This window comes from Heterodontus francisci, chromosome 4 (assembly GCF_036365525.1).
Source record: "Heterodontus francisci isolate sHetFra1 chromosome 4, sHetFra1.hap1, whole genome shotgun sequence".
Classification (NCBI taxonomy): Eukaryota; Metazoa; Chordata; class Chondrichthyes; order Heterodontiformes; family Heterodontidae; genus Heterodontus; species Heterodontus francisci.
In genome coordinates this window covers 54,449,764-54,465,941 of record NC_090374.1, presented here as the reverse complement: position 1 = coordinate 54,465,941, position 16,178 = coordinate 54,449,764, and the positions used below count along the sequence as shown (strand labels likewise).

Here is a 16,178-nt window from a genome sequence, read left to right as displayed (position 1 = left end):
GACCACCTAGCTGGAGGTTTGGTGGTGGGGGACAAAATTCATAGTTGTGAGTAAGCTCCAGATTCCAAAGATGGATTGAAGGAGAAGAGGACCAGGGCCACAGTTAAAAGGGAGGGTGAGCGTGTAGCTTTTTGCAATGCTGGTCTTTGTGTTAAGGGCTCAAAGGAGCATTGTTGTCAGGTTACTGTGACAACCTGTAGCTTTTCTGCTTTTTGGACTGGAACTTGTCAAATTCGCTGGTCTGTTGATTCCAAAGTTCATTAAGCCTCTCTTGCTTAAACGTTGTCTGGAGCAGCACTCTGCTGTATCTCCAACTTGGGGAGCAGGGCTTAGAGCCTCGAGAATTGGTTGGAGAATGGGGAATGCGGTTGGGATTGTATGGACTAAGGCTCCGGTCTTACAATCATCCAAGTTCTCTGCGTTCCTCCAATGTTGGCCTCTTGTGCATTTAATCGCTGCACTATTACCTTCAGCTGTATCAGTCCTAAACTCAGGAATTCTTTCCCTAAATCTCTCTGCTCTCACTACCTTCCATTTCTTGTCCTTTAAGACACTCCTTAAAACCTACCTCTTTGACCAAGCTTTTGGCCAGCTGGCCGAATATCTCCTTCTGTGGCTCAGTGTCAGATTTTGTTTGATAATGTTTTTGTGAAGTGCCTTGGGATGTTTTGCTACATTAAAAGCACTATATAAATGTAAATTGTTGTTTCTCAAACCACAATGTGGCACAGAGGAAGTGGAACTTGAGCACCTTGAAACAGGACAGACCTCCATGTGAAGGAGGGAGGGACTAGGTCTGGAGTGTTCTGGGTGGGCCTAGCAGGGAGCAAAAGTCAGACACAATGGGTAAAATACCCGGAGTGGAAGATTAACAGGATGTGAGGGAAGGAATGACAGTGTCAGAGTGGTTGGACACTATTTCCAATGACGATTATGATTAATTGATTATTATCGATATGATTAACATAGACCAAATGGCGACAATATAGGCTCACCACTATATTACTACTATATAAAATTATTTTAGGATTAATCATAGACACAAACTTTCAATTATATAGCTATGCACTTGCTTTTATTACTACCACATTTTCTTGTGGTATAGTTTAATTTTAGTGAATTATATTTGTCAATTATAAACTCCTGTAGTCAATGTATAGATTAGTAATTGCTGTATGTTCCTTTTTTACATTATATCTATTCAAATGGAGGAAAAATGGACATTCATGATGAAGTGCAGAAAAGCACAAGTTGTTAATTTACTGATCGCAGTAGATTGAGAAGATTAGTTTTTTTCTAATTTTTCAGGGCTTTTTTATTAAACTTCTGAAAATTGCCTGGTAATCCTAATAGTGATTTCATTGGTCTTTCAAAAACCATGAGTGTTTGTCTTTTTCTATCAGTCCTCATATATGCAATTGATCTTTAAGATAGAAAAGGCACATTTATGATTGCTAGGCCTGTTTCACAAATGTTCTTAAAGGTTATGACTAACCAATTGGCGATATTAAAAGCCTTGTGTAAGCCAGATTAAACCAGATAGGTGGTATAGCCAGTCTGTACCAACTGCATGTACTAGACTTAAATCTTGATAAGTTGGTCTTTTACAATGTAAACATTAATCTGAAGAGGCAAGAGGCAATGTACTATAGTTAATAGAATAGACTACCATTATTTTTAAAAAGAGACAGTAAAATACTGTACTTTGAATTGTATGTTCCACGGTACTAAATTTCACATACTGCTTAGCTTCAGTAGTTAATACATTTTTTTTTGTCTTTTGTGTTCTGTTCAGGCAATTGTAAAATCAAAAAAAGCTACAGAAACCTATAAACTATATGTGGAAAAATATGCGGTGGCCAGAACAGATTTTGAACAAAAAATGACAGAAACTGCTCGGGTACGTATTGTATGCTGGCTAATGATTGGTATATACTATATTATTTGTTACCTGATTTATAATGAAGCCCAAGTCATATGGAGCTCAATTCAGAATATGGTCTTTCACATGTGCATGTATTTACATACAAGGAATGTAAGTGCCAAGGGTATTTCCTGTACATAAATCTTTTAAAGGAAATGGAGAGTGGGCAAAAAAGTGAGGTCGAGATGAGAATAAATTTTCCACTTGCATATTCCTGGTGTAGATTGGGCAGTCGTGTGCAGCCCATGATTTTCCACTAATAAAAATTAATGGATGAAAAATTGTGGTCTGTTCATGTGCAATGTCCTGATATGCATCTTATTGGATGAGGTTCTGTGCGAGAAGGGCACATTCAGAAAATTTGTTGTACAATGAGATGCATGGTTAACAAAGTGGTCTAGCAGATTTAAGTGTGTTGAATTGCCTGTCCTTGTGTTCCTAAGTCAAGTAGTGATACATTTTAAATAAAACACTGAATTATGTTAACCATGTAACTTGTGAGTTTGCTTTACACTATCGTTTTACACTGCCTTTTGGGCAGTTGTTTCAAAGTGTTTCACTTTGCAAACTTTAATCATTTACATCAATTATATATCATTTGTGATATTATAAAGGCAATTAGAAATGTAGATTATTACAGAGCTGGTGATGGGTGAAGCCATGCTATAATTAGTTGGTGTTTAAGAGTTTGGGTGAACAGCTTCAGTAAAAGTATGCAGCGGGAATGACAAATGAAGGGAAATTCTTGACTTATGAGGCGCAGAGGGAATGGGGGAGAAATAACACCTGTAATATAGTTGGGTGTATTAATAAATAAATCTATTATTTGAATGAAGTTCTAAAACAAATGTAAAAGATTCAAATGGAGCAGTGTTAGGTTTTTACAGTAGGTTTTTAAAAAGACCACAAAAGGTGAAGTCTAGTAATTCTAGAAAATAATTTCCTGGATGCCATCTAAAGGCTTACAGTTGAAATCTGAAAGCTGCTTGATACTGTCCTTGGTTTGAATTTGTCCCTGTTTTTAACTCGAGCTAAATTTAGGAATGAACTGTCACATGCTGTTCTGTTAAATTCAGGACTAAAACTAAAACTGCTTGGATTTCATTGACAGTGACTCAGTAATGGAGTGGTGTTGTCCATATAAGAGTATGCAGTAACTCTTTTGAGAAAGTACAATTCTTTGTTCAGCAATCTTTCACACGCTGCCAGAGGTTCTCTGATTTTGATTGATTCCAAGGAATCAATTTTTTTTTGTCCTGATGTCTTTGGTACTGTGCCTCCATGAAACGCCATGCACTGGCATGGCATGAAGATCAAGGACCTTCACAAATAGCTCAGGACCTTTTTTTTCTTAACTCACTTGAAGATTCTCTAAACTGTGAGTGTCATTTTCTCACTATTTCTACAGTTAACCCATTAAATTTTTTGTGGTCTTCAGGAAAGACAAATACAAATTTTAGTAATTTTAAGGGCTTAGTTGTACTTTTATATATCATATTTGTTTCCTTTTTATCTTGATTCATTGTGCATGAGCACAGATGGGCAGGGGCAGGGCGCGATCTCCTTGCTTTTTTTTTTATCTAGCTTAGCTAAATTGCCAGTCTTGTACACAAGATCTATGGGTAACAAGGTTTCTATTAGTATACTAACTCCTTATGCTTTCAGCAGTCTAATTGACAACAAGAACAGCTTGCATTTTATATAGTGCTTTTAACTTAAAAGTAAACATCCAAAGATGTTTCACAAATAGAGCTAAGTAAAAACTTGGATGGGTGACTGAAAGCTTGATTGAAAAGATGGGTTTTGAATTTTTTAAAGAGGTGGTGGGGCAGAAGGATTTAAGTAGAGAGTGCTGGGAAGAAGACTAGCTGAAGTGCTTGCCGCCAATGGTGAAATGCAGAGAGGGGGCTATACGCATGGGCTGGATTTAGTGTTCCTGTCGCAGCTTCTGGTGGTGGACCTAGAAGTTGGCGCCATTGCTGTTCGTCACCTGTGCAGTGGGCCCACCTCAATCACGTGGCGGGCAGCCAATTATAATAACGGAGACGGGGCGGGCTTCAAGACACTGATTGCAGCATCAGGTGACTCCGGAGCAAATGCTGGCATCAAATTTAAAGCACTGCCAGACTTGCTTTCATTGCTGCCTTTGAGTGATGTATTCTTTGCTGTTCACTACTGAAACTGGTGCTGGAGTGACTCCTGGACTCCCCACATCCCTGGAGAATGACGCCGCACTATGGCAGAGGCAAGACACCGGGTGGCCCCATGGTTTTGCAATGCCTCCCTGGAGATTCTCCTCCGGGCTGCAAGGGTAGGGTGTGCACTCTTCCCCAGTGATGGCAAGAAGACGCCTGACCAAGCAAGCAAGCCTGGATGGAGGTCGCAGGTGAGGTAAGCAGCTGTGGGGTCACCTTGCCGAACATGAGCGCAGTGCAGGAAGAGAGTCCTCTCCCTCCTTCGTTCTGTCAAGGTGATTGCTCCATCCCTTTCTCCTCTTTGGCTCTTGCATCTGACTACATGGGAGGAAGTGGGACATGGGGAGGGAGGCACCACATAGGTGCTGGCAAAGCAGGTTAGGTGTCACCCCATCCTGCCAGGTGCATGGCTGCATCTCAGCCACAGGCCACTATCCTACCTAGCTCACCCCCGTTAACCTCCCCTGAGAGCTGACATGGAAATGAACCATATAGGAAACCCCAGTAGGGGACAAGGGGCTGCCAGTAGCACAACTCTCCTGTTGCTCTTCCTGAAAAGTATGACTGTCTTTCTCTTTCCACTTGCAGGACAGGTGGGCATATAACAACAGGGAGATCTCAAGGTGGCAGAGGAATTGCAAACATATGGCCTCTCTCGACAGCTGAGAATTAAGCACTGGAGTTAGTGGGGACCCAGGCCAGTCGCTTAATAGCGGATAGTGAAACTGAGAGAGTGAGGATTGTCTTCAATTGACATCCAGCACACTTCTGGAGATCCACATTACGCATGGATCGCATGACATCTGCACAGCCTAACCCACACGTTTTTGTTGTCTCATGCAGGTCAGTATCTGCAGGAGACTCCATCAGAAGAGGGACTGCAGTCAACTTCTGAGGAGGAGCAGTCAGAGGAAGCACCATCCCATGACTCTTCTGCGCCTTCCACCAGTGCAGATACATTCATCTTAGTGGATTTATGCTTAGCTTTAGAATCAGGGTCACAAGCTGGTGAGAGCACCACACACACCCAAGTAGCTGGCTAAGGCTGAGGCCTCAGTGACAGTTGGTGGACAGGCCCATGCTGAGCCCCAGGCGGTTGAAGAGCCTCTAGCTTCGATAGCACAGTGCATGCTGGGGTTACAGAGAAAAGTAAGGCAACATCTGGTGGAGATGTCAGAGGCCATGCGCAGATGTTGGAGGAGTCCATCCATGCCATGACTGCTGCCGTGTCTCAGGTCTATGATTGCATGGCTTCCTTCATTGAAAGGTTGGCAACCGTCATGGAGAGCCAGATCCCACAGATGTGTGCTGATCTGCACACCAGACCTTGGCCATGAACTCAATGCAGCAGTGGCAAGGCGAGAGGACAAGACCTCTGGAATCTTCTCCAGCTCCTCGTCCTTCTCTGGTCAGCAGGGAAGTTAATGAGCTTTGAAAGGGAGGAGGAGAGGCTTACCTCCACATCTGGGGCTCCCCTCAGGGTGCTCCGAGTGTGGACAGCGGTTCCTCAGCCCCTTCGCCAGTGAGCCCAGCTCCAATAGCTGTGACGCCTGAGGAGAGTCCTACACCTGTGCAAGAAACCCTCAGGCAGCCAGAGGACGCCCGTCGAAGCCATCGCAGCCTGCCACCAACCCAGCGGCTAGCGCAGGGGTTACACCTCACAGAAGTACTTGAAAACTAACAAAGAAAACCACCTAGATGTGCTTGGCGTTTCACAGGTGTTTGACGTTGGTCGTTTGTTTTGTGTTACAACGTTTTTTCGTTATTGAAGATAACATTCATTATGGAAAATGCTTATACTTTCATGCCTTAATTGTGAGATGCTAACTTCACCCTTCTGCCTTATTGGGCTGCGAGTATAGTCACAGCCCTCCTTTGGTAAGCATCTCTAATGAGCTAGAGCGTGTGGCTAAGCTGGGTGCTAGGCACAGAACCCAAATAGAAAAGAGGTGACAGACTGAAGGCATTTAGGTGACTCTTTATTGCTTTCATTTTGAGAGGCTGAAATGGTGGCTGGAAGCGGGTAAATATGACGCTGTCTATTGCCTGCTTGGCCCATCGCTCAAGGTGCCTGGCCTCCGGTGCAAGGGATTCAACATTCAGTGCTACCTGCTCATTAATCTCCTCCACATCCTCCTCGTTGGTTGAGGAGCGGCGATTAATCATGTCCTATTTGTGCAAGTCCTCCCCCCTCTTCAGGGCTAGATTGTGCAAAGCACATCAGACCACCACGATACACGACCCTCTCTGGGGTATACTGTAGGGCTCCACCGGATTGATCCAGGCACCAGAATTTCATTTTCAGCAGCCCAGTGGCCTGCTCAATGGTCGCTTGGTTGGTGCTGTAGCAAGTGTTGTACCTCTCCTCTGCAGCAGTGCGAGGGTTCCTCACAGGCGTCAGGTGCCATGTCTTCAATGGGTAGTCCTTGTCCCCGAGAATCCGTCTCTGAAGGCAAGCAGGGCGGCCTGAAAAGCTGTGGCACCTGGGACTGTCGTAGTATGTAGGCATTGTGTCTGCTTCCTGAGAAGCAGGCATACATGTGCAGGAACACTATTGGTGACTGCAGACCAGTTGAACTTTGATGGTGGCTAGCTGGTCCATTGGAGCCTTGATGGCCACATGCGTGCAATCTATCACACCTTACACCTGGGGGAATCCAGCAATGGCCCCCAATCCGATGGCCCTCTTAGCCTGACTGTCAGGGTCGGTCTGGTAGCGAACATAGGCACCAGCCCTCTTGAACAGGGCATTGGTCATCTCCTTGGTGTGGCGGTGAGCTGCTGCCTGGGAGACCCCACACATGTCCCCGGTGGATCCCTGGAATGATCCAGAAGTGTAAAAGTTAAGTGCCACGGTGATCTCCAAGGCCGCTGGCATAGGTTGACCACCGAATCCCGTAGGTCGCAATTTATCCTGCAGCATGGCGCATAAGTCTGCGATGACATCCCTGGAGAACTGCAGTTTTCACAAAGTTCCTCGGACATTTGGTAGTAGCTGATTCAAGACCGGTACACACTCTGGCACAGATGGGTTCTTCTTGGCATGGCTGCTGCTGCTCTCATCATGGAGCTTCATGAGCAGTTGCAGCTGCCTCCTGACCCTCTCTCAGTTGGGGGTGCTGTATCACGCCATGGAGGTCTGCAAAGACAAGTTTTTTGAGACCCATGCCAGATGATCAGTCGGCCTCCAGAGCACTGTCCTTGCAAAGATGAAGTTTCCTTGGCAGCTTTGCCTTTGCTACTCCTCTCGGCTTCCTCACTAGTGGCCCTCAGTGCCCACCCCTGCACACTGCAGATCACCCGTTAGTATGGCCACCCATACAGATCACCCAGAAGTAGGCCCACCCGGCAACACACCCACCCGTGCAAAGTGTACAGCACTGCAGGCCGACAACGGCCTCTGCTCCCTCTGTTCCCCTATCCAGTGCTGTTCATGGCTGCCTTCCCATTACGGCACGGAGGCCTCGCCTCGGTGCCTCCACCTTTCAATGGCCAGGAATCCGAAGGCACATGAGGGCTACCGTCGTCCACTTAATTCCAAGCTCTCCATTGAATTGCTTTCAGTTGCATGCAAATGTATTATCAGTATCTCTTCAGCAATTTAAATTACCCTCCTGTCGTCTTGGAAAGGCGATGCCGCCTTTAACCTTTCCCGCCGCTGACTAAATCGGGAACTGACGGCGTGACGTTGGATTTCAGGGAGAACGCATCCGATGCTATTCTCCGGCCCCCATGCCTCGATTCCCACTCCAAACTGCCTCACTAAGTTCAGGCCATGGTCAAAGTTACAGGAATGGAGGGTGCAGGAGGGAATATAGGACTGGTGAGAATTGCAGACACAATGCTGGAATTAATGGGACCCCCGGAGATGAGCTGAGGTGGGGGGACCCATAGAATTGCGACCGGGGTGGGGGGGGTGCTGGGTGGGTGGGTGGAGGACCTGCCACTTTCCTTTCGCAACGTGATTAAGTCAGTGACGGGAAAGCCGAAGATGCCTTCCCGCCCAGAGGCCAATTGAGGCCCTTAAGTGGTCTATTATTAACCACTTAAGGCCCTCTTCCTGCTGCTGCTGCAATTAAGCCAGTGGCAAGGGGGGCCTCCCCCAAGCTGGGAGGTTGCCCACTGAAAAGAAGCAACCTCCCTGCGGAGGCAGAAATCCTTACCACATTTTAAAAAAAATACTTGGATATAGTTTAGTTTAGTTTAGAGATACAGCACTGAAACAGGCCCTTCGGCCCACCGAGTCTGTGCCGACCATCAACCACCCATTTATACTAATCCTACACTAATCCCATATTCCTACCACATCCCCACCTGTCCCTATATTCCCCTACCACCTACCTATACTAGGGGCAATTTATAATGGCCAATTAACCTATCAACCTGCAAGTCTTTGGCATGTGGGAGGAAACCGGAGCACCCGGAGGAAACCCACGCCGACACAGGGAGAACTTACAAACTCCACACAGGCAGTACCCAGAATTGAACCCGGGTCATTGGAGCTGTGAGGCTGCGGTGCTAACCACTGCCACATATACTCTTCAAGTGCCTACAAGGCTACAGACCAAAAGCTGGAAAATGGGATTAGGCTGGACAGCTCGTTTTCGACCAGCACAGACATGTGGGGCGAATGGCCTCCTCTGTGCTGTAAATTTCTATAATTCTAATGAAGAGCTCCAGGCAATCCAGTAGAGTTTTTTTTCTTGCATCAAGTTAGAAATTGAGATGTCACTTATGATATCACTTATTTTTTTTAAATGACTTGATCCTGAGCGACAGTTTTCCTGCCAAGGACATAGCCTCCTGAACTTGATAAGATTTAGAACTCAATACTCTGGCTGTCAGCAGGCAGACAGACTCCAACAATGATTTGATGTAATTAGAGAAGGACATCTCAGCAAATGCACCATTTTGGCCCCTGTTATGTAAGAAATCCTATATGTCTTAGGGTGTGAGAGCTTCCTTTTATTATTCATACCCAGTAGTACTGTATACTGTAGCCTGCTAAAGAAAGGGAGAGATAGGCACTGAGATGGAAGGTGGACCTTGAAGAGGAATGGAGTTTTGAGAAGGAGTGGAAGTTGGAGAGGTGGATGGATTGAGGATGGTGGTGTTTTTTAGGTGAAGGTAGAATAATGACCACTTTAAAAGGATGACTTTGCTTTACATGACTGCAGGATGCCCCAAAGCACTTCACAGCCAACGAAGTACTTTTGAAACGTAATCACTTTTGTAAGGTAGGGAAATGCGGCAGCCAATTTATGCACAGCAAGGTCCAAAAATAGCATTGGGATATATGACCAGATAATCTGTTTAAGTGATGTTGTTTGAGGGACACATGTTGTCCAGGACACCAGGAGAACTGTCCCTGCAAGGCTATGGACCAAGTGCTGGAAGGTGGGATTAGATTGGGAGCTAGTTTTTTTTCAGCTGGCACGGGCACGATGGGCTGAATGGCCTCCTGTGTTGTATATTTTCTATGGTCCTATGAAAAGTGTCAATGGATCGTTTATGCAAACTGAGAGGACAAACTGGATATCGGTTGAATGACAGAACCTTCCTCAACACTGCTCAGAAGAATTGGCCTAAATTGTATCATGAATATCTGGAGTGAGGCTTGAATCCATTGCTTTCTGACTCAGATAAGAGTGCTAAAACTGAGCCACAGCTGATATCCTTAGGTTCAAGCTTAGTAGCCAAGGTAAGAGAGCCATTGTTAGAGATCAGAAAGTGGAATTGAGTTGGTAGAAATTCAAGGGCGAAAGAATTGGGTCTCGTGGATGAGCTTGAAGAAGAGAGTGGGAAGAAACTACAAAATGACAGACCTCGGGCTTAGAATGAGTGGAATTGGGGCCAACGTGGTTGTGGAGAGGCCAGAGCCTCAGGAAAGTAGGAAGAGGACCCAGGTAAAGGGAGGCTTCTGTGAGGACAATTACTGTTTGTATCAGTGCAGGTTTCCAATGGAATCTTATATGATGAGGTTGTGAATGGTGAAGGCCTTGATGCAGTGGAGCAGCATACTGGTGGTAGGTGATTTGCCAGTGGGGTCAGAGTGACAGCATCCTACCAGTCTCATTGCAGGGGCAGGGAGGTAAGTGTGGTAGTCCTTTCACCCTGTGATCAAGAACAGTGAATAAAAAAATACCAGAAAGTGGTGATAAATTAGTCTCTGGGAACAAGAAGGGCAAATGAGGGGCATGGAAATGTTTTGGTGCATTAGTTGAGACAAAGACATACTGGGATTACTGGAGGGAGAATTGCTCTACACTTATGTTTACAAAACATTTTATTGACAATTTTTGGTTGTATGTTCAAAGAAAATTAAAATGACCTAAATTTAACTTTTTTTGCGGGCATCATTTTCTTTGTAAATTAACTTTGGTTTGTATTTTTTCTCATTTTGACTGTTTAATATGCTTTTTTAAAAGGGTTTTACACGTTTAAAAAATGTTATTAAACAAGGGTACATAAGACCCTTTGTCTCTGGCTTAAATTTGTTGCTATCATCTAATTTGTCACCAATCAGGATTAATGATTAATTAATCATTAATAATAAATAATTAATCAGGTTGTGATTATCCTCACAACATTTAAGAAGTATTTAGATGAGCACTTGAAACGCCATAGCGTGCAAGTCTATGGACCAAGTGCTGGAAAATGGGATTAGAATAGATAGATGGCTGGCACAGACATGATGGGCCGAAGGGCCTGCTTCTGTGCTCTATGACTCTATGAATTTAATGAGACAAAGACATGTCAATATAACAAATCTGGGACAAGCTGAATTATACCATCATTTCTTGTCTGTTGGTAGTCTAGCTGACTTTAAACGCAGGTGATATCTTTTGAGTGAGGATGGAGTTAGGCTTGCCTTTGATGCCTAGAGCAATTGAACAGCCAAACACTCAGTGCCCAGGTTCACTTGTGAAGAACTTGTACAAGAAACATGAATTGTGCTTCCATCTGTGAGATCATGTCCTGGCGTAAGTCACTGCTTTCATGAAGAAAAAGAAACAGTATGCAGTGTGGAATGCTCTTATTTGGACAGGAATAAGGTACAAGAATGAGCATCTGTGTCTCTTGTAGTGGCCATCCTCATGCAATTACAAAAGAGCAGTCTTGCTGCACAAATGCAATTTTTCCCATTTTCTGCACTAACCATTCTTATGACCTCCCAATTATAGGCCAAATTAAGGTTTGTTTAATGCAGGGGTCTCAGGACTTGAGTTGAATCTGCCCATATTCATTTCACGTCCGACTCCCAGTAAAGGAAAGGGATTCTCATCACATTAGTCTGTGTAGTATTTGAATATAGGCCTCAATATAAAGGGAAATGGCTTAATCCATGTTTCCCCCGTCACCTTAAAGTTATATTTCAATTGTAAGTCATTGGTTTTGGAATGATCATATTAGTAATCCTACCATTAGGGAAGGAATACTGCTCTTAAAAGGGGCAGTGTGAATGGTTGCCAGGATAAAATCTTCTTTTTCTTTTTTGTTTCTGAAGCTTACATACGGGCTTTTAGAAGGTATGTAAGAGGTTGAGAAAAATAGGATAGACATTGGTGAGTGATGGTATATACATTTTTTTAAAGTGTTACAGTGCTGATGGGTTATCTGCATCATGAATGTAATTTTTTTAAACAGCATCATGAATTAGATTTTTGTCCTCTGACCAACTGCTTATTACTTTGTATTTGCTGTGCAGAGAATGATTTTAATATTGGATGATATCACATCTTTAAAGCTCATAAGATCACCACCAATGCATATTCTGCTGATCATAAACAATTGTTTGCCAAGTCATTTGGGTGCTATATGTGGAGTATAAATAAAACATAAAACCTTATGTTCGAAGAGCAGTTATGACACATGGGGTTGGACCCCAGCTGTTGACTATTTAGCACTTCCCTCCCTAAGTTTCTGGATCCTGTAAGTACCATAACTGAAAATCTAATGTCAACAGAATTTTTCAGAGCTTCTGAGTCCTGATTTTATTTGCCTTTGGCTTTTTTGTTTAAACTGAGCCTGCAACACCAGTTCATCAAACTTGTTTTGTCCTGAGTTTTTACCTGTGACCTACTTTCTGTTTGTGCTCAGCCTCGAATAGAAGCATCCCTGGCACTGTCAAATTAAATGGCATAACACTGTATGTTATTTGATGTTGATTAATTTATTTTTATTGTAGCCTTTTATATATATATATATGTTTCTTTCTTGTTTACATTTAGAATTGTGATAGCTTGGAATTTCATTTTATTCTAAACCCTGTTTTGGTTGTATTTCATTTGCCCTTCAGAAATTTCAGGAAATTGAAGAAGCTCATCTTAGGCACATGAAAGAAATATTGAGTTCTTTTGCACAATCAATACAAGAAACTCACATACAGATTGGTAAGGTAAGTTAGCAGTGAAAATAAATTGTGAAAAATGTTAAATGTAAGAACATTATTTAAGCTTCTGAAGCTTTTGTTAAGTAACATAACTTGCAGAAAGTATGGAACAATAAAAAACCATTTGGTCCATTGATCATACTCCATCACCATTTATATATTGTGCTCTGTGACTGTAGCAACTACAAATATGCAAGATACAGGGGGACTTTTATGCTCTCCCCCACGGCAGGTTTGGAGGCAGGGAGAGCATAAAATCAGGTGGAATGGTGGCGGGGGTTCCCACCACCAAAATTTAGTCCAGGGCAGGAAGGCCTGTGAACGGCCTTCCCACTCTGCTGCAAATTGCGACCCTTAACTGGGCAAATAACCCCCAATTAAGGGCCTCTTCCCGCCACAGCCGCAATTAGCCGTGTGGCAGACGACCCTGTCTGCTTTCTGGCTCCGGTGGCGGGGGTTGGGATCCTTCGTTAAAAGGCACAGTGCCTGAATGAGGGACCCGGCATCAGGAAAGGGTGTGCCTGCTGAGGGCCACACCCCTGCCCTTGCTGCTGACACCTCCTCCCTAGCGAACCCCACCCGCGAGATCTCTCCCACCCTGACTTACCTGAGACCTGGTTCCAGCCACGCTCCTTGACCTCGGTAGGTGAACCTGCAGCAGCAGCTACCGCCTCCGTGGTAGTGCTGTAGCTGCTGGCCCCTCATTGACTGGCAGCTCTGCAAGGGCGGGACTTCTGGAGACGAGGTCCTTGATCCCATAGAAGGTCTGCCACTGTCCACTTAAGTGCCTGATTGGCACTAAATTCGGCGGCCCTTCCGTGGAAGAGGTGATGCAGGGGATCTCGGCGCGGTTTCTCCGGACATCGAGACCCCCGCCACCAGGATAAAATTCCCCCCCTAGTTATTGCCACCAGTCTTTGAATCCATCCAACATTGTAAACAAAAATTGTGATGGAACCAGATCAGTATGCAAAACTGCTTCTGTTGGTGTTTAACAATGAACGTGTGTTGTATTAATATTTGAGCATGTTGAATCAAATGGGTTGATGACTTAATAAAATACCAGACAAAGGAATTTCATATGTATGTTAGTTTTTACTCAAACATTTCAGACAGCATGATTTCACTGTATAAATGCCTTAGTTGCATCAATGCAGCAGATTAATGTGCTGATTCAAAAATGTTAAAAAAAAAATTATGTTAAGATAATCTAATGGGCGATATGTGGCAATTAGTGTTTTAAGCATTGGAAGTTGCCATTGCTACTTTTACTATAATAATCCAGTCCATTTTGGGATGCATACTGGTTGAAACTGTCCCCAATTGTGAAAGGATCGAGAATGAGAGGGCACAGATTTTAAAGTATTTGGTAAGAGAAGCAAAAGTGACATGAGGAAAAACTTTTTCACGCAGCGAGTGGTTAAGGTCTGGAATGCGCTGCCTGAGCGTATGGTGGAGGCAGGTTCAACTGAAGCATTCAAAAGGAAATTGGACAGTTACATGAAAAGGAAGAATATGTAGGGCGATGGGGAGAAGGCAAGGGAATGGAACTGAGGGAGTTGCTCTTTCAGAGAGCCAGTGCGGACACGATGGGCCGAATGCCCTCCTTCTGCACTGTAACAATTCTGTGACTACTACAACAAGAATAGTCGGCAGTGTGATTATCTGGACCAATAATATTGTTGCACTTTGTAGTTGAGTATACCTGAAGATCATCTGTGCTGTCTGGTAGCTAGCATAATCCCTAATGATCTTTTCCAGTTCAGTTGTTTTAACTGCCCCTCATTAGTTTATAACATTGGATAAAGAGAAAAACTTGTCCTGGTTTAAAAATGGTACAAGTTGCAAATGGGTACTGGCCAAATACTCCTTTATGATCACAAAATAATGATGGATGAGGAAGACCATTCAGGTCTTATTAGGTCCATACACTTCCATACACTTCCATTATTGCTTAATCTACTTGTTTCTTAAATGCATCCAGGATTTTAGCTCCTACTATTCCACCAGATGTCCATTCTACTGTCTGTATGAAGAAGAATATTCTAATATGAATTATAAAGTTACCTTTTATTAATTTGAATCTTATATCCCCTTGTTCTACTCTCACTATTTAATTAAAAATAATACTCCGATTTTAATTTTAAATGATTATCCAGATTTACCTTTACTGTACCACTTATATCTTAGATAGTTTTAAGATAACCTCTGACACTTTTTTTGGGCTGAAAAGTTTACATTGCTCCAGTCTTTCCTCATAACTCTGACTCCTCACATCTGGGGTCTACCTCACTGTGGCTCTTCCCTGCACTGTCTGCAGAAATTAAATGTCTCTTGGCAACCAGAACTGGATACAGTATAGTGGTCTGACCATAGAACAGTTTGAACACAAGTCAGGCTATGCAGTTCAACATTCTGCTGGCTTTGTTGATTACTGCTGTACAATGGTTTTATAAATATATTCAGCATTGCATTAGAAGAGTCCTGGGTCTCGATGCACTTCATCCGTACCTATTTCAGTACAATAATTGAAGTATACTTGTTGCTTAATTTTCCATCCAGTGTGCAGCACTTTGCCTGCATTAAGATTTATCTGCCATTGCTCTACTATATATTAATTTTGTCCAACTTAATCTTTAGTTTTTGAGCTGCTTTCTACAATTCTTCTACCTCTCCCATTTTGCATTGAGTACCTGTGTCTTAAGTCATTTACGCAACTGAGAAATAGTAGGGTCCTAACACCAAGCCTACCCAGTACTCCCCCAATCAAAACATAATTATTCTAATGAGTACTTATGCTGATTGCCCTTTAAACCAGTTTCCTGGGCTGTTACAAGGTTTAATAACTTTTAAGTTTGGCCAATAACCTTTCATGAGGGAATTTATAAGCCAGGTACAAATCAGGATTATCACAGTCCACTTGGTGCTTCCTCAACGAAGCTGAGCAGGCCAGGCATAATCTACCCCCTCTGATGTTATTGTTTACTGTGGTTGTTCTGTGGGTGGAGGGGAGGGGAAGATGGGAAGGAGGTAATGTTTAGTCATGATGGTCTGGCCATCATAATTGGGAGAAGGCCTGATGGACTAGATGCTCTTTTTCTGCCTCTCAAATTCATAGGCTTATAAATTCTGCCGAGCTATTTGCTCTAATTGTTCCCTTGTTTTATTGCATTAAGGCCCTTTAAATTTATATACTTGTTTGTTTTGGGTATCCGAACTCCCAAATCCTGTTGAACTTTCAGTCTTGTTACAGTTTTCACTTCCTGTACAGCTAAACAGTGGAAGCAGTATTCTACAGACAGTTAAGTGATACCACAACCAATGGATCAGATCAAAGCTCTGCAGTCCTGCCAATCTGGTCATGAGTGAACAGTTAAACAACTAACGGGAGGAGGAGGCTTTGGAAAAATCTCCATCCTCAATGATGGTGGAGCCCAGCACGTGAGTGCAAAAGTCAAGACTGAAGCATTCATGACCATCTGCAGCCAGGAGTGCCGAGTGGATGAACCATCTCGGGCTCCTCCTGAGGACCCCACCATCACAGAAGCCAGCCTTCAACCAATTTGATTCACTGCATATGATATCAATAAATGGCTGAGTGCAATGGATATAGCAAAGGCTATGGCCCACAACCACATCCTAGCTGTAGTGCTGAAGACGTGCTCCA

General features: G+C 43.6%; 1 protein-coding gene across 1 annotated transcript in view; it reads left to right on the top strand.

Annotated features, from left to right (window-relative positions):
• fcho2 (FCH and mu domain containing endocytic adaptor 2) overlaps positions 1-16,178 on the top strand; it is a 311,078-nt gene that overhangs the window by 126,098 nt on the left and 168,802 nt on the right. The window contains exons 6-7 of the mRNA XM_068029556.1: positions 1,796-1,900; positions 12,419-12,517. Of these exons, the coding sequence (XP_067885657.1) occupies positions 1,796-1,900; positions 12,419-12,517 (204 nt within the window). The remainder of the gene's footprint in view (positions 1-1,795; positions 1,901-12,418; positions 12,518-16,178) is intronic.